Source organism: Heterodontus francisci, chromosome 11, assembly GCF_036365525.1.
Source record: "Heterodontus francisci isolate sHetFra1 chromosome 11, sHetFra1.hap1, whole genome shotgun sequence".
Lineage (NCBI taxonomy): Eukaryota > Metazoa > Chordata > Chondrichthyes > Heterodontiformes > Heterodontidae > Heterodontus > Heterodontus francisci.
The window spans coordinates 74,840,981-74,860,796 of NC_090381.1; the positions used below are offsets into that span (position 1 = coordinate 74,840,981).

The 19,816-nt window shown below is 42.0% G+C and overlaps 1 protein-coding gene across 1 annotated transcript in view; it reads right to left on the reverse strand.

The window, feature by feature from the left end:
- Nucleotides 1-18,219, reverse strand: part of LOC137375038 (probable cation-transporting ATPase 13A4) — a 143,576-nt gene extending 125,357 nt beyond the window's left edge. The window contains 2 exon segments of the mRNA XM_068041662.1: nucleotides 10,374-10,547; nucleotides 18,076-18,219. Of these exon segments, the coding sequence (XP_067897763.1) occupies nucleotides 10,374-10,547; nucleotides 18,076-18,219 (318 nt within the window).
- Nucleotides 18,220-19,816: the final 1,597 nt, after the last annotated feature.

Sequence of the window (19,816 nt, forward strand, 5' to 3'; positions counted from 1 at the left end):
GATTTCCCCAACACCATTTCTCTACTAATACTGATTTCTTTCAGTTCCTCTCGCTCATTAAGCCCTGTGTTCCCCAACATTTCTGGTATGATATTTGTATCCTCCTCTGTGAAGACAGAACCAAAGTATGCATTTAGTTGGTCAGCCATTTCTTTGTTCCCCATAATAAATTCCCCTGTTTCTGACTGTAAAGGACCTACATTTGTCTTCACCAATCTTTTTCTCTTCACATGCCTATAGAAACTTTTACAGTCAGTTTTTATGTTCCCCGCAAGCTTGCTCTCGTACTCTATTTTCCCCTTCTTAATCAATCCTTTAGTCCTCCTTTGCTGAATTCTAAACTGCTCCCAATCCTCAGGTCTGTTGTTTTTCCTGGCAAATTTATATGCCTCTTCCTTGGATCTAATGCTATCTCTAATTTCCCTTGTAAGACATGGTTTGGCCACCTTTCCAGTTTTACTTTTGCGCCAGACAGGGATAAACAATTGTTGCAATTCATCCATGCGCTCTTTAAATGTTTGCCATTGCCTATCCACCATCATCCCTTTAAGTCACGTTTCCCAATCCATCATGTCCAACTCGCGCCTCATACCTTCATAATTTCCTTTACTAAGATTCAGGACCTTTGTCTCTGAATCAACTACGTCACTCTCCATCTTGATGAAGAATTTTATCATATTATCGTCGCTCGTTCCCAAGGGGTCTCGCACCACTAGATTATCAATTATTCCTCTGTCATTAAACAATACCCAGTCTAGGATGGCCTGTTCTCTAGTTGGTTCCTCAACGTATTGGTCCAGAAAACCATCCCGTATACACTCCAAGAATTCCTCCTCTACTAACTTGATTTGCCCAATCTATATGCAGATTAAACTCACCCATAATTAGAGGTTCCTTTATTGCATGCAGCTCTAATTTTCTGTTTAATGCCATTCCCAACAGCACCATTACAGTTTAGGGGTCTATATACAACCCCCACTAAAGTTTTTTGCCCCTTAATGTTTCTCAGCTCTACCCATACAGATTCCACATCATCAGAGCTAATATCTTTCCTCACTATTGCGTTAATTTCCTCTTTAACCAGCAATCCAACTCCAGCGCCATTTGCTTTTTGTCTGTCCTTCCTAAATACTGAACACCCCTGGATGTTCATTTCCCATCCCTGGTCACCTTGCAGTCATGTCTCTGTAATCCTGACTATATCATACCCGTTTACATCTATTTGCGCAATTAATTCATCCACTTTATTGCGAATGCACAAAGCCTTAATGCTTGTCTTTTTAACATTACTTGTCCCCTCCCCACTATTTGTCACTGTGGCCCTGTTTGATTCTGGCCCTTGATTTCTCTACCTATCACTTTTCTTATTCCCATTATAGTCTTTTGTTCTTGTCTTTGATCACCCCCCCCCCCCCCACCCCTCTAACTCCTTGCAAAGGTTCCCATCCCCCTGCCATTTTAGTTTAAACCCTCCCCAACCACTCTAGCAATTACTCCCCCTAGGACATCAGTCCCGGTCCTGCTCAGGTGTAACCCGTCCAGTTTGTACTGGTCCCACCTCCCCCCAGAACTGGTCCCAGTGACCCAGGAATCTAAAACCCTCCCCCTCACAGCATCTCTTCAGCCACGTATTCATCCAATATATCCTGCTATTTCTACTCTGATTAGCACATGGCACTGGTAGTAATCCTGAGATCACTACCTTTGAGGTCCTACTTTTCAACTTACTTCCTAGCTCCCTATATTCTGCTTTTAGGATCTCATCCTTTTTTTTACCTATGTCATTTGTACCAATGTGTACCACGACCACTGGCTGGTCACTCTCCCCCTTCAGAATGTCCTGTAACCGCTCTGAGACATCCTCGGCCTGAGCACCAGGGAGGCAACAAACCATCCTGGAGTCTCGTTTGCAGCCACAGAAATGCCTATCTATTCCCCTTACAATTGAATCCCCTATAACTATTGCATACCCACACTTTTTACTCCTCCCCTGTGCATCAGAGCCAACTGTGGTGCAATGAATTGGACTGTTGCTGCTTTCCCCTGAGAGGCCATTCCCCCCAACAGTATCCAAAGCAGTATACAGCAGTTTTGCAGGGGAATAACCACAGAAGATTCCTGAACTGCCTGCCTAGCCCTCTTGCTCTATTTAACCCATGCAATTTATCGGGTCTGAGCCAGTCAAGGGCCCTGAACAGATCCAGTGAAAGGACACAGACACAAATGGTAATAGCTAATCCCTGAACATTTTGTCAACTATTATTATAATATCTATTGCAAACATGCCTTTTCGCAATTGTACACCTGCGGATTTGACAACAGATTAAGATGCTCGTATTTAATATCATTGTTTAGCAAAATGTAATAGCTCCAAATCAAACCTTTGCAAGGCAAATATTCCTTGTGCATGTTTTGATCTGCAATGCCTAACACATGGACATTATTTGGTGCAATGTGATGCTTTCTGAGCCAACTTTATTTCCTGATCACTAACTTTGCAACCACTCCTCCACTATGTAGTACTTTTCTAGAAATGTTTCAGCACTGGCACTAGAAAGAAAAGTCCTCAGTAACAGAATTCTGTAGTTATTCCACTTTGTGATCTCAGTACCAGTTTCTGTCCTTCACTGAATTACATAGCTGCACTCACAAGAGTAACAGAATTGTAAGTTTTTTGATAGGATGTCTTGAGGAAATTAGTATGCAATTTGTTGTAGGGTATTCCCAAGCGCAGAGGCAACTGCAGTAAATATCATACTGTTTAAATGTTATTTGAGTAAGTAGATTCATATAATCCTAGTGAATATATATATATATATATATATATACACACTCATATACAAGTTGAAAGTATAGCCACATATTATAAAATGGAGTACTCATCCAAAGCACTGTGAGAACAAGATTGGCTAAGTCATATCCCTGGGAATGGTACCGTGAGACCCAGACAGTTAGGCTGACCAAGGAGGCCCCTCATATCAGTGTATAAGACAGTTGCTTTGTGTAACTGCAGACTGCACGAAGCAATCAGGAATGTAACTTTGATAAAAGTAGAAGGATTCATTGTGAAGACTCAAGGATAGTTGATAAGGGGGTCTGGGAAACATCACAAGATGATCAGGGGGCTTGCATGAGCTGATCACGTAGCCACATGATGCCTAATGTGTAATCTAATTGGTAACATGTGTAATGTATGTAATCAATAACCGTTATGATTGGATCATGTCGAGCCAGGATGGGCTGAGTAACTGTATATCCGTTGTGGATTTTCCTTTGTTCGGTGGAGAGGCATCTGGACAGACCAGTGACCTGCTCCCCGCTGGCGTAACTAAATAAACTGTTTGTCATTGGAGCAGACCTGAGTGTCGAGTGATTCTTCTAGATTCATTCCCGCTAACAATTGGCGTAGTCGGCAGGATCAGGGGTAAGTCAACTCTTCTGCGACCCTGATATCCCAATCACCCAGCCTGAGCTGGAATTAAGAGGACGACTGAGTCCCACGTGAAGGCCAGAAATGGACGAAGGGAACAAAGTGGGCAAGGGAGAGTTGGCTGGAGCCTGATCCCGAACTTGAGAACAGGATTTGGCGGTCGCTTGATGCCATCAGGAATACCGGGGGAGTATCTAACAGAAGCTTATCCCGGGCCCGGGTGGTGTTTCGTGACCGACGAATGCCAAGTTTGTGAACAGGATCTGAACAATGGTCAAACGGTGGTAGGTAGTTCGTTAAGAGACGTAGGCACTGTCAAGGAGGGTTTGGAATATATGTATGCGTATATATATCATAAGCTTGTTGTATGGAATACGGACAGACTTGTGACCCGACAGATAGCCAGGAGACGGTCTACTACAAGTTGCGCTAGCGTACCTCTGAGAGTAGATTCTAACGGTTCTAATCCTACCCAAGTATGGCCAGTGGAAAAAATAGAGCTCGAGTGGGGACCAGAGGGGTCCATTACCTGCCAACTGGCAGAGAAACAAAAAGAAAAAAAGCATTCACTAAGTTTATGGCAGAGTGACACAAAGGACTATGTTTTAGAGTAAAAACAAGTTACTGTGTCTTTGATTCGAATGTGTGATTGTTGGAAGCGTCCAAGAATTAATTGAATGTCTGGGATGTACAGCCTGTGATCTGTACAGCTTGTGTTCTGTAGAACTGACTATCGTTAACTCTTTGTTGTCTGGCTTTAATGTTGAAAGCATGAGTCTATTAAGTTGTTTGGAATTGAATGAGTATGAAAAGTGATTGTTGAGTGTGTTCATTTCGATTTAAGATTGTGCACCTAGGAATGGGATATAAAATTGAATTATGTTTTAAGTTAAATTTTATTTTGATTTTAAAAGTTGGTTTGCAACTGTGAAAAGGCAATGAACAATTTTCTAAGAGATAAGCTTCAGCCTTGAAGGTCTGAAGATGTTTGGCAGAAATCCAATTTGAAGTTTACAACTCCTGCTTTAATTGGAGTTCCAGTTTAAAATCTGTTCTAGTTTTTTTGGAGTTTAAATTAAAGACATGTTTTACTGACTGTTTTAAGTAGCAAATGTCAGGAATTGGATATTGGTTTTAAGGGAGAGAAGGATAAGCAAAGGAGATAATGGGAAAGATTAAAGTTTGTGTAAGGAGCTGGTGTTAAGTCTTTTGTTGTAAGAATGTTAAATGACTTTTTCTTTCGTTTTTGGTTTTATTACAGTCATTTGAAAAGGCGCCTGAAGAACAAGAAAAATGACTTTTTTTTTAAAATAGCACGTGCTATTCTGTTCTGTGTGTAGTTAATAAGTATTATAAGTTAATAAGTCTGAATTAAATTAATACTGTTAAGGTTAATTGACCTGTTAAATTAAGAAAAAAACTGGAAATGTCATTTGCAACCACAATGAACTTTCAAGTTTAGCATGTCGAGTTTTGGGGGAGTCTTAAGTTCCGGACATAGGACTCACTCATATAACATCGGCAGTTTTGATTTTTAAATATTTATTGCAGTAAATTGGAATTTGGAATCATCTTTGTTTTATAAAAAATCCTTGGATTAGAAACCTCTTACAAATGATGCTAAAAGTTTGGAAACAATTGGAGTTTAATCTAAAATGCTGTCTTTCCTGATGGAGATGGTTTCCTTTGAAGTTGATAATGTTACTAAAGATTTTGTTGTTTGAAAATCCTAAGGATACCAAAAACCATTTAAAATGGAGTTTAGTTCTTTTCGATAAAAAAAGGATTATGTAAAGCGACGCAGCGGAGAATGCTTTGCTCCGCCTATTTGGAGACAAGCAAGAAATTAACCTTGCTGCAACTATCTTTATCAATGAGACAAAGTGCTTGTGAAGGAGAAATAGTTGCAAGCACTTCTGTCTTTACTAAAAAAAAATGCAATATCACCAAGTCTGGGCATAAGAAATTGGAATCGATAAACAAAATTAAATTGATATGAGTGGTTAATTAAAGCTTTCAAAGGGAAATTTACTGTTATTTGAATTTGGAATAATCTGAGATGTCGAAAACCCAGTTTAATTTGACAAGTTATTTAAGGAATTAAAATGTCATCGAAGGTTAAAAAAAAACCTCAAACAATATACACTAATGTCTGGAATTAAATGGAAATGTTTGATTTCTGTTTTAAGGAATTATGAATATTGATTGTAAAGGTTCTCCAGGGCTCAAAATGAAATAGAATTATAATTGATAGGAATTGGCAATTAGATCTGGCTGATGCAAGAGCTAATAAAGGAATTCTGGGTATAAACAAATGGTGAAATTAGAATTCAAACAGCTAAAATAATATCGTGTGAAATTTCCAAGAAGTCTAGAATTTTCCAGTGAAAGTCAGGAAAGTGTAGATAAGACTAACAATTGATAGTTTTCTCTTGGAGATATGAGTTTTTAAGAGAGTTACATTTGAAAGTCTGGCCATAACCTGAGACATCAGGACCCTGCAGGGGGAGGTAAGCAAAGATCTCAGATAGACACCACCAGCGCCCCCCTTTTCCCACCGCTGATATTTGATCTTTTGATAAGATCACCTGAGAGTTCAGAATATGTGGCATGACATTGGCATACCAGTGTAAGTGTGCTGATGTGATTTGTTACATGGAGAGCAACTGAACTAATGACAGGAAGGGTGATGAGACTGTCAAGGTATGTCGTAGCAGGTAGTGAAGAAGTAGGACCCACGAAAGAAAGGGTTAAAAGATTTGTGAAGGAGCTGTGCAGACAACTGCATGAACTGAGGCAGGAGATTCTATAGACACAGACATGAAAGAGGAACAGACAAAGGTGCCTGTTGTGGGAGACAAAGTAATGGTAAAGGGAAGGGCTGATGGAAATACATGATCCCAACTGAAAAAATATAATCAAGGGAATAATGGTAGTATTGATAGGCATTTGGATTATTATTAGATGGGTTACTAACTGGGTAAGGATTGTGGGGAACGAAACCCGAGCACAACGGGACCATATAGATAATTTTGAAAGAGTAGAGATGATAAGAATATAAATTAACTCCTGGATTCCCCAGGACATGTTCAGTCCCCACAGGTAGACATGTATCCCTCGTTGGGGGATACTCACAACATGGACAAGTACTAACACCTGGTGACCACCAGGGCAGTGTGTCTAAATTACAGATATAACCACTAGTGGCGAATGGGAAAGAACCGGACTGCAGTGGCTGGGGGCCTGATGCTAATATCCGGAGAGGAAGAACAAAGACCCGGTAATGGATGCACAACGGATTAATGAAAGGAGTATTAATATGGACTATATGAACTATGGGGCATTGCACAACATGGTGGATGGGAAGTGTATAATGGCGAGTAAACCTACTTGACTGCATGGCTTACGGTGAATCCGGGCAAAGATGCAGTATATGTACGGTGTTCCACAGATGACCCGCGCTAACTGCGTGACCAGACAGAAAGGGGAAGGGGTAACTGAGAGCTGTGTCTTTGGAATTGTTTGTGCCCCTCCCATTGGGCAACAGATGATAAGGAAAGTTGAAAGGAACATGGATGTGTGTGGGTACATCAAGCCCAGGGGAAGCGTTGTATGATAATGCAAAACATGAAATTGTGCCTGTGTTGATCAATGTCTCAGGTATCCGGATGCCAGAGTATTGTTCAGAACAGGCTAAGAATATGTATAGTATGTTAGCCACTGTAATAGTGCGACAAGCTGCTGACGCCACAGGGGCCACAAGGATAAGGGGGCGTAACCCATTTCATAGATACAAGAGGAAAAAAAAAAATTAAATGATGAGTTAACAGGGATCAATACTGGGACTTCTTTAATCAATTCTTTACATACACAAGCAGTAAACGAGAATGTGGAACGACTCTGGAGGGTTATAAGGGAGCTCATAATTCAAGCTGAGGGGGCCCAATCAAACAGGTCTGGGGCAGAGAACAATGGAAATACAATTAGATGGAATAGCGGTGCTGGAGGCCCATGCCAAGACTTTTAATCACTTTGGATGCCTTACCCGGCAGGGACAATTGTGCCACACTTATGGGCTGTGGATGGTGGAACAAATGAGACACAACCTCGATCAGCTCCAAAGGGGGGAGGTACCAGATTGGATCAACAGGGCAATACCTCCCTCTGATATTATCTGACAGAGATTTTGCAAGGTCGGGGTACCAGGGAAATGGAAAGTACTGCGTTTCCACCATCGAAACATCATACTGCTATGGAAGTTGACGCTGTCCCATACCACACCCAGACTTCTGTTTTACCCCTCAACAACCAGTCACTATAGGACTAGCCTGGATAGTTTATATCCAACAGCGGGGACTGGAAACCGTTAATGCAACTGATCAGCTCCACGATCACCTCCAGCATTATAAAGAGTCAGAGCAAGCCCCAATCCCACACGTAGATGAGAAATTGAGTGGATTACGGGACAAAGAACGTCACTCAGTGAAGCTTTACCATCAGTTAAAAAGAAAGTTAAAGGTTCTTAAGGAAAATAATGAACAGGAACTTCAAAGTACAAGCTGGCGGAGAAAATTTGGGATTGGGGGATGAATTTGAATATCCACCCTTGGATTAGGATAATTTCTCATGTGCTAGTTGGAATACAGTTAATACTGGCCATAGCATGGGGCATACTAGCTTGCCGATCATACAGGCGCCATGTGCAGCGAAGGAGGATGAAAACCAGAGCAAAGGCAAGGGAGACAATTTGTCTATCTAAAGGGCTAAATCAGGTGGATCACATTAATTTGATATAATATGACCGGAATTCCTGAAATCACGTGACTGGCCAGCACGTCTGAGGCAGGGAATACCGGGCGAGTTTAAAGGGGTAAAAACAAACATTAAATGGTGTCGGTTGAGGAGACTAGGGTTAGTCTCCTACCGAAAGGGGGGATTGTTGTAGGGTATTCCCAAGCGCAGAGGCAACTGCAGTAAATATCATACTGTTTAAATGTTATTTGAGTAAGTAGATTCATATAATCCTAGTGAATATATATATATATATATACACACTCATATACAAGTTGAAAGTATAGCCACATATTATAAAATGGAGTACTCATCCAAAGCACTGTGAGAACAAGATTGGCTAAGTCATATCCCTGGGAATGGTACCGTGAGACCCAGACAGTTAGGCTGACCAAGGAGGCCCCTCATATCAGTGTATAAGACAGTTGCTTTGTGTAACTGCAGACTGCACGAAGCAATCAGGAATGTAACTTTGATAAAGGTAGAAGGATTCATTGTGAAGACTCAAGGATAGTTGATAAGGGGGTCTGGGAAACATCACAAGATGATCAGGGGGCTTGCATGAGCTGATCACGTAGCCACATGATGCCTAATGAGTAATCTAATTGGTAATATGTGTAATGTATGTAATCAATAACCGTTATGATTGGATCATGTCGAGCCAGGATGGGCTGAGTAACTGTATATCCGTTGTGGATTTTCCTTTGTTCGGTGGAGAGGCATCTGGACAGACCAGTGACCTGTTCCCCGCTAGCGTAACTAAATAAACTGTTTGACATTGGAGCAGACCTGAGTGTCGAGTGATTCTTCTAGATTCATTCCCGCTAACAACAGATTAAGATGCTCGTATTTAATATCATTGTTTAGCAAAATGTAATAGCTCCAAATCAAACCTTTGCAAGGCAAATATTCCTTGTGCATGTTCTGATCTGCAATGCCTAACACATGGACATTATTTGGTGCAATGTGATGCTTTCTGAGCCAACTTTATTTCCTGATCACTAACTTTGCAACCACTCCTCCACTATGTAGTACTTTTCTAGAAATGTTTCAGCACTGGCACTAGAAAGAAAAGTCCTCAGTAACAGAATTCTGTAGTTATTCCACTTTGTGATCTCAGTACCAGTTTCAGTCCTTCACTGAATTACATAGCTGCACTCACAAGAGTAACGGAATTGTAAGTTTTTGATAGGATGTCTTGAGGAAATTAGTATGCAATTTTCACTTAACAAGGTTACTAAAAAGACCAGAACACGTTTTTCTAGATAATGAAATTTTTTTTTTCATGACGGGTAGCAATGCTTGTTGGCTGGGGGCGTTGGGGGGTGGTGGGGGGAGGGGGGGTGGTGGCGAAGAAAAGCTAGAAGAAACATATGTAATTTTGGCACAGTAACACATGTATAATGAGATTTATATCCTTGTTGCTCATGTTTCAAACCCAATAAGCGAAGCTTTGCTGACAGTTTTGCACAAAGACTGTAATTCAACAATTTTAGGACCCTTTTTTTGTGACTCCCCATATCAAGAGGCAGGCAGATGGAGTGAGCCCTCTGCCCATCTAATGAAAGCAGTTGAAGACCCATATTTGCAATAAGCTGTCAAACAGCTGAGTTGGGGGAGGGAGGCGGATGGCCCTACTGTGGAGCTGAGCCAGTCCATTTAAGTTAAAAGGAGAGGTGATCCTGGGGAAGGGCCACAGAGGTTCAGATATTGGCCAGTTCAATATTTTTAGGGCCTATAGCAACATTAATGTTCCTCCTGGGCCCACAAAAATGGCTATAAAACTTTCTTGCTCAATTTTCAAGGACTGTTGATACAAGGAGCCAAGCATATTACTCAACCTCTCCTTCTTGGAGTTGTTCTGTAATGTAAATCCATTAAATTAAATATGATTTTAAGAAAAACTTAGAAATCATCAAGTTACTCTTCCTCAAAGTTGTATGTAGTTAAATGGCTGAAAGCAGACAGGATTTCTGATTTCATCAGAGGAAATAATTTTTTGCAGTTGCTGTGGACCCCACTGAATAAGCTGCAGGTTTGCACTGATAATTACATTCAATAAGCTGCATGTGCATCTCAGTTTCATAAACTCCAAATCTGTGTCAGTTTTTAAGATAAGTACTATGTCATTATAGATAAGGGTAACACTTACTGTTGTTCTTAGCAGGACAGTGTCAGCTTCTTGCAAGGTGCACTGAACACATTTAGCCCAGACATCCCATTCAGGCCTCCAGTAAAATAGAAGCAGCAGAAATCCACAGGTCAGGACAGTTCCTATGATAAATAGGACACAGCGGCAGCGACTGGTCTTATAACCAAATATGTCCTTTACAAAACAGAAAGTGTAATAGTCCATCAGTACTTGATATTAATGAATAAACTGCATTAATTAATATAATAATAGAATACAAGATTTCAATGCATACTAATAGCTCTCCTCAGGTGATGCTTATTGTTACGTCCACATGGTGCAATGTGGGTGTTTCCCACTGTTCATCTCTCCACCTGACCTCAGCAACTGTTTTGGTTATTAGGGTTTAACCCTTCGTGTTTTATTTGTCAAATAGACAATGACAGATTTTGTTGTAGGTTTAAAAAAAATAGAAAATCAATTGTTTATTGATCAATACGCAATCACATCCACTCAAACATTGGCTCACACACACACACGCACGCACAAAGAATAGACAGATAGAGAGGGAAAAAAGGGAAGCGATTACTTGTGGTTGTGGGTGGAGGGGGGGGGGGGAATGGTCACGATAAACCTGTTGAATTCTCTTGGAAATCAAGTTCTTGATGGGTGCAGGCCTGAGATGATTGTAGATTTCTCTCTTGATTGAAAGATCAGTTGAAGATGGTGGTCACTTCTAGTTCACTCCTGTCTAATGTAGATGTAGGATTCTATAGCAGGACATGTGCCTTGTGGCTTGCTGGAAAACAAGTAGCTGAATGTTGTTTCTCTCTCTTTCTCGCTGGCTCTCTCTCTTTAGGTTGTCTTATTTTAAGGTTAAGCTGTGTTACTTCTCACCCCCTGGTAGGACACACTCTGATCTCTTCCCCATGGTGATCGTGCAATGGCCCAGGTTGTGGCTACTTCTCAGCTTTTTTGTTTCAGAAGAAGACATTCATTCTGGAATATTTTAGGATTGGGTGCAATTGACACCTCTTAGCTTTGAGGATTTGTTCTTTGTCTTTGTCAGACAGTTTGAATACACAAAGGCCTTTTTCTTCGGTGGCCATTTTGGCCATTATTCACTTTTTAAAATAAAGGTTAATTTTGAAAAGACAAAGTCAGTTTTTCATAACTCTTCAGAGTTAGTCCTTAATTTGTATCATCACACTTTCCAGTGTGCGTGACATTATGGTAAATTAGATATCTTGCTGATTTATAATGATGGGACCATTACAACATATTAGGTGAAATATATAATTCTGTCACTAAAGTGGAACTGTATTTAGTAAAGGCAAAATACTGCAGATGCTGTAAATCTGAAATAAAAGCAGAAAGTGTTGAAAGTGCAGGTCTGGCAGCATCTATGGAGAGAGAAGCAGTGTTAACATTTCAGGTCTGTGACCTTTCATCAGAATGGTTTGGTTGTCCCTTTAAAACCAATTTGGTTTAGTTACTGCAAATAAGTAGAAGCCTGAGGTCAATTAGAATTTCAATTCTATCTCTGAGGGAGGTTGACAGAGTGATAGGTGCTTTTAAATGTCCACCTCCATAATCAAGCTGTAGGGAAGAGCACTCTGAATACTTTTCTGTAAGTAGGTATGTGGCCTTAGATCTACATGGATGTGTTCATATCTCAACAACTATTGGGGTCATTGAAACATCATTTATTTCAAACTTATTTAAATGTATAATGTATTTGTTCATTTTTAATGTGGAAAATAACAATTAAGCCAGCAGTTTGATACACCTATCTCCATTCGTGAGACAGAAGACAACTAATTTACAAGTTTTCTGCCTGGTTACTCAGTGATCCTTTAGTTGTGGAGCTTGATCTTTTCTTCCTTTTGTCAATTTAAAAAAAGGTTACCTTTGTAAACATAAGTACAGCTCATTAATCCACTGAAAACTGCAGTAACATTTAAGGAAATTTCAGTTTTTATTTAGAACCATAGAAAAATTACAACACAGAAGGAGGCCATTCAGCCCGTCAAGTCTGTGCCGCCGGAAAAAAAACAGCTGCCCAATCTAATCCCACCTTCCAGCACCTGGTCCATAGCCTGTTACAGCACTTCAGGTGCATGTCCAGGTAACTTTTGAAATAATATAGGGTTTCTGCCTCCACCATTGTACCTGGCAGCGAATTCCAGACACCCACCACCCTCTGGGTGAAAACGTTTTTCCTCATGTCCCCTCTAATCCTTCTACCAGTCACCTTAAATCTGTGCCCCCTGGTAACTGACCTCTCCATTAGAGGAAACAGGTCCTTCCTGTCTACTGTATCTAGGCCCCTCATAATTTTGTACACCTCAATTAAGTCACCCCTCAGCCTCCTCTGTTCTAAGGAAAACAACCCTAGCCTATCCAATATTTCCTCATAGCTGCAACTTTCAAACCCTGGCAACATTTTTGTAAATCTCCTCTGCACTCTCTCCGGAGCAACTCTGTCCTTCCTGTAATGTGGCGACCAGAACTGTACACAATTGTCCAACTGTGGCCTAACCAGTGTTTTATACATTTCCAGCATTGCGTCCCTGCTTTTGAATTCTATACCTCGCCCAATAAAGGAAAGCATTCGATATGCCTTCTTCACCACTCTATCTAACTGTCCTGCCACCTTCAGGGACCTGTAGACATGCACTCCAAGGTCTCTCACTTCTTCTACCCCTCTTAATATCCTCCCGTTTATTGTGTATTCCCTCGCTATATTTGCCCTCCCCAAATGCATTCCTTCACACTTTTCTGGATTGAATTCCATTTGATACTTTTCCACCCACTCAACAAAACCTTTGATATCTTTCTGGATTCTATGGCTATCCTCTTCACTACCAACTAAATGGTCAATTTTTGTGTCATCAGCAAATTTCCCAATCATGCCTCCCACATTTAAGTCCAAGTCATTAAAATATACCACAAACAGCAAGGGACCCAACACTGAGCCCTATGGAATGCCATTGGAAACAGCCTTCCATTCACAAAAACATCTGTCGATCCAACCTGCCACATTCCCCTTTATCCCATGGGCTTTCATTTTACTGACCAGTCTGCCATGTGGGGCCTTGTCAAATGCCTTACTAAAGTTCATGTAGACAACATCCACTGCACTACTCTCATCAATTCTTCTTGTTACTTCCTCAAAAAACTCAATTAAGTTAGTAAGACATGACCTTCCCTTAACAAATCCATGCTGACTATCCCTGATTAATCCGTGCCTTTCTAAGTGGCAGTTTATCCTGTCCCCCAGAATAGATTCTAACAATTTACCCACCACCGAGGCCAGACTGACCGACCTATAATTGTTTGGCCTATCCCTCACTCCCTTTTTAAACAATGGTACAACGTTCGCAGGCCTCCAATTGGCTGGAACCTCTCCTGTATCCAGTGAGGATTTGAAGATGATCCTCAGAACATCTGTTATTTCCTCCCTGGCTTCCTTTAACAACCTGGGGTGCAATCCATCTGGTCCTGGTGACTTATCCACTTTCAAGGATGTCAGACCCTCCAGTACTTCCTCTCTCATTATGCTTATCGTATCTATTATTTCACACTCCTCCTCTTTAATTACAATGTCTATATTAACCCTCTCCTTTGTGAAGACAGAGACAAAAAACTCATTAAGAACCCTGCCCACATCTTCTGCATTCATGCATAAGTTTCCTTATACATCTCTGATAGGCCCGATCCTTTCCTTAGTTATCCTCCTGCTCTTAATGTACTGATAAAACATCTTTGGAGTTTCCTTGATTTTACCTGCCAATAATTTTTCGTGTCCTCTCTTTGCGTTTCTAATTTCCTTTTTTATTTCAACCCTGCACTTTCTATATTCCTCTAGGCTTGCTAAAGTATTAAGATTTTTGTGATCATCAAAAGCTTTCTTTTTCTGCTTTAACTTACCCTGTAAGCTTCGAGATAACCAGGGGGCTCTAGATTTGGCAGTACCGCCCTTTATCTTAGTGGGGTTAGGCCTACACTTTGCCTGTAGTATCTCGCTTTTGAATGCCTCCCACTGGTTTGCCATTGATTTTCCTTCAGGTAGCTGTATCCAGTCCACTTTCACCAGGTCACCTCGTGGTTTCTTAAAATTTGCCTTCCCCCAATATAGAACTTTTACTCCTGTTTTATCTTTGTCCTTTTCCATGATTATGCTAAAACTTACTGTATTATGCTCACTATCTCCAAAATGGTCACCAACTGTTACTTCCTCCATTTGCCCAGCTTCATTACTGAAGACTGAATCTAGAATTGCGCCCCCTCTCATTGGGCTTGTTACGTGCTGGCTAAAAAAGTTCTCTTGAAGGTAGTTCAAGAATTTTGTCCCCTCTGTGCCCTTCACACTGTTTGTATCCCAGTTGAAATTGGGGTCGTTGAAATCCCCAACTCTTATTGCCTTATAGTTTTTGCACTCAGAAATTTGCCTACATATTTGTTCTTCTACCTCCCTCTCAGTATTTGGAGGTCTACTGTACACTCCTAGTAGTGTGGCTGCCCCTTTTTTACTTCTGAGTTCCACCCATATGGCTTCATTTGATGATTCATTTAGCATATCATCCCTCCTCAAAGTTGTTATTCATTCCTTAACTACACCCCCTCCTTTTTAATCTCCCTCTCTATCCCGCCTGAAAACACAATATCCAGGGATGTTGAGTTGCCGTTCTTGCCCCTCCTTAAGCCAAGTTTCCATTATAGCAATGATATCATGTTGCCACATGTCCATCTGTGCCCTCAGCTCATCGGCTTTATTTATTATACTCCTTGCATTTAAATAAATACCCTTTAACACTGCCAAATTCCTGTGCTGCACACTTTTTAACCTTTGCTTCTTCTGTCTTTCAGAGTCACTCACTAATTTTCTGCCTCCTGTTACCTGCCCTGAAATTGTCCTATTAAGACTGCACAGGTTCCCATCCCCCTGCCAAGCTAGTTTAAACCATCCCAACAGCACCAGCAAACCTTCCTGCAAGGATATTTGTCCCAGTCCTGTTCAGGTGCAGACCGTCCAGCTTGTATAGGTCCCACCTTCCCCAGAACTGGTCCCAATGCCCCAGAAATCTGAAGCCCTCCCTCCTGCACCATCTCTCTAGCCACGCATTCACCTGGTGTATTTTCCTATTTCTATACTCACTGGCATGTGGCCTGGGGAGTAATCTGGAGATTGCCTATGAGGTCCTGCTTGCTAATCTCATTCCTAACTAATACAAAAGAGTTGCATTTAATACAAATGCATTCAGGAATCCAGAACATGTTGAGCTCTGTTTATTAATGTCAGAATTGGGAGTGCACAGAAAAGCATAATTTACTTTGCAAAATATATTATCTTAATACAGGTCCATTGGTATATATTAAAGTGTATGACATAAATAATTGACTCAGTGGAAATGATGGTTATCAATGTTAACAGGATGGGAAAATGTTCATAATAACGCAAGAACATCAGAAATAGGAGCAGGAGTAGGCCATTTGGCCCCTCAGACCTGCTCTGCCATTCAATAAGATCATGGTTGATATGATTCTGGCCTTAACTCCACTTTCCTGCCAGCCCCCATAATCCTTGACACCCTTGTAGATCAAAAATCTGTCTAACTCAGCCTTGAATACATCCAAAGACTCAGCCTCCACTGCTCTTTGGGCTGGAGAATTCCAAAGATTAATCACCCTCTGAGAGCAGAAATTCCTCCTCATCTTTGCCTTAAATGGGAGGCCCCTTATTTTGAAACTATACTCCCTAGTTCTAGATTCCCCCATGAGGGGAAACATCTTCTCAGCATCTACTTTATCAAGCCCCCTCAGAATCTTATATGTTTCAATAACCTCTCAATCTTCGAAACTCCAATGAGTATAGTCGGCCCAAGCTGTTCAACCTTTCCTCATAAGACAACTCCTTCATCTCAGGAATCAACCTAGTAAACCTTCTCTGAACTTCCTCCAGTGCAAGGTTTAAAGTATTTGGTGATAGAAGCAAATGTCACAAGAGGAAAAACTTTTTCACGGTTGAGGTCTGGAGTGTGGTAGAAGCAGGTTCAATTGAAGCATTCAAAAGGGAATTAGATAGTTATGTGAAAAAGAAAAATGTGCAGGGTTGTGGGGAAAAGGCAGGGAAATGGACATGAGAATTGCTCTTTCAGAGAACCAGTGTGGACACAATGGGCCGACTGGCCTCCTTCTGCACTGTAACGATTCTGTGATTCTGTGAAGTATTTCCCTCCTTAAATAAAACTATACACAGTACTCGAGGTGTGGTCTCGCCAAGGCCCTGTACAGTTGTAGCAAGACTTCCCTACTTTTATATTCCATTCTCCTTGCAATAAAGGCCAACATTCCATTTGCCTTCCTAATTACTTGCTGTAAATTGCATGATTACTTTTTGTGATTCATCTAAAAGGACACCCAGATCTCTCTGTCCTGCAGCATTCTGTAGTCTCTCTCCATTTCAATAATATTCTGCTTTTCTATTCTTCCCACCAAAGTGGGCAACCTCACATTTTCCCACATTATACTCTATCTGCAAAATTTTTGCTCACTCACTTAACCTACCAATATCCCTTTGCAGTCTCTTTGTGTCCTCCTCACAACTTGCTTTCCTATCTATCTTTGTATCATCAGCAAATTTGGTTTCAATACACTTGGTCCCTTCATTCAAGTCATAAATATAGATTGTAAATAGTTGAGACCCCAGCACTGAACCCTGTGGCACCCCAAGAGTTACAGTTTGCCAATCTAAAAATGACTCATTTATCCAGGTCATTAGTTTAGAGTTTTCAGATTTTAAATCTTCAGAATCCTAGCTTCAATTCATCAAATATACATGAACAATTCTATAGGTGACCACAAATTAAAGCAGATTTCTAAATGCTCAACTTTCATATTACAATGACCATCTCCAACAAGAGAGAATCTAACCATCTCCCCTTGACATTCAATGCATTACCATCGCTGAATCCCCCACTATCAACATCCTAGGGGCTATCATTGACCAGAAACTGAACTGGAGTAGCCATATAAATACCGTGGCTACAAGAGCAGGTCAGAGACTAGAAATCCTGCGGCGAGTAACTCACCTCCTGACTCCCCAAAGCCTGTCCACCATCTACAAGGCACAAGTCAGGAGTGTGATGGAATACTCTCCACTTGCCTGGATGGGTGCAGCTCCAACAACACTCAAAAAGCTTGACACCATCCAGGACAAAGCAGCCTACTTGATTGGCACACCATGCACCACCTTCGACATTCACTCCCTCCACCACCGACACACAGTGGCAGCAGTGTGTACCATCTACAAGATGCACTGCAGCAATGCACCAAGGTTCCTTAGACAGCACCTTCCAAACCCGTGACCTCTACCAACTAGAAGGACAAGGGCAGCAAATGCATGGGACCACCACCACCTGCAAGTTCCCCTCCAAGTCACACACCATCCTGACTTGGAACTATATCGCCGTTCCTTCATTGTCGCTGGGTCAAAATCCTGGAACTCCCTTCCTAATAGCACTGTGGGTGTACCTACCTCACATGGACTACAGTGGTTCAAGAAGGCAGTTCACCACCACCTTCTGAAGGGCAATTAGGGATGGGCAATAAATGCTGGCATAGCCAGTGACGCCCACATCCCATGAATGAATAAAAAAAATCCCTTGGCCAATTTGTGCTGTGGCAATACAACTGCTGTCATGTATGGATTTGGTTGTACTGAGACAACTGCTGAGTAGCCTGAGATCTTATCACTATCTTCTTGTGTTTTCCACAGGACCAGCTGCAGAGGGGGAGAATAGTGTCCCAGGCCAGTTGTTGCCAGCTTCCTCAGCAGGTAGAGATGTGCCAGAGCCTGTACCATCACAACATTCCTCCGCACTTTCCAGCAGTGCAGACACAGTCACCTCGGTTGGGCCTCAATCAAGCTTAGAACAGAGAGCACTGTGTAGTATAAGGGTCTGAAAGGGTTAATGTTTGGGACAGTGAGAATAACACCTCCCACTGTGATGATGCTGTAAGAGATCACATGGGTAATAGCTTGGGCGAAGCAAGAAGCATCATGAGTAGCAGAAGCTAGACATGCTTATGGAAAGTATACATAGTCCATGTAAGTATAATAAATGAGTTCTGTTTAGGTTTACAACTCTTGAGATCTCTGTAAACCAAACTCAACTTACCATCTAAAATGCTAGCAATAATATACAACTTACTGCGTGAACCACACATTATGAGTAAGCAGGAGGAAGAGAGTGAGGCAGCTGTGGGTAGTCCACCTTGGAGAACAAAGGACCGACACAGCCATTCTCCACTAGGCAAAGATGCTGGCCTCTGGTGTCACAATTAAGGAGGGTTTTTCTGACGCATCAGAGGCAAATGAGTTCCCGAATGTCAGAGATCTCTGAGGCATTGCGGAGCCATAGGCAGACAATGTAGGAGTCCATGCAGCGCATGTGCTCAGTCATGACTTAGAGTTTTGAGCGCATGAGTTCCTCGATTGAGAGTGCCCAACCTCTTGGAGAGCCATATGCAGCACCACTCTGACTGGATGCAGGAACAGAGCACTGATATGCACAGAAAGAATGACACTCTCTGTAGCATCGACCACTCAGTGTCACTGTTGCTGCAGAGATGTTTGGAGTGGATGCCAGCTGCGTCCCAGCCGGTGGCCTCATCCAGCAAATAAGGGTGTCATGAAAGGACTGAGGCAGTCAAGGAGGCTGATGAGGAGGCCACCCCTCAGAAGGCACTGGCATCATCCCTCGCATCCTCGGCCCCTCCGACTGAGGAACCATCCATGCCGTAAGGCCCTGTGACAGAGGCTGTGCCTGCAAGGACACAGGTGCAGCAACCTGTGGAGGAACCCCCATGGGTACCTCCATGACAAGAACAGATGCCAGGGGCATCACAGTCACCTGGAAAGGTAATGGAGTAGGCTGCCTCCACTGCATCCTCAGCCGCAGGGGGAGCAATCTGTAGAAGTGGATGGGAACACAAGACGCAATGGCATTAGATGCACTTAATGGGTTACCTGGGTGATGTTTTCTCAGTTTGTATGGTCATTAACTAGTCCTTTAATAATAATTGATAACACCTACAATCAGACTTGTGTGTTATTATTACTTGATGTCAAAAGGGACATGGAGTTTAGGCGCAAGGGGTGGGTGGCTAGCTGGGTTTGCTGCAGTGTCATGGTCTGTGGTGTGGGAGACTGTTGTCGGTGGAGGCCACCATTTACAATCTATTTGGTGGCAATGGGATTCTTCAGATGTGTTTGTCAGATAATTTCTCTCCCTGATGGAAGGTGAGTTACTGAGTCATCTGTTGTAGGACTGATAGCCGTTCAAGTGAAACGTTGCTGAATTAACGTGGCTCTTGTGGACATGCCAGCCAGCCAAGTGCCATGAGGCCTGGGACGGTCTCGGCAGTTTTCCTCCAATGCCTGGGCACCGGGCTCCTCC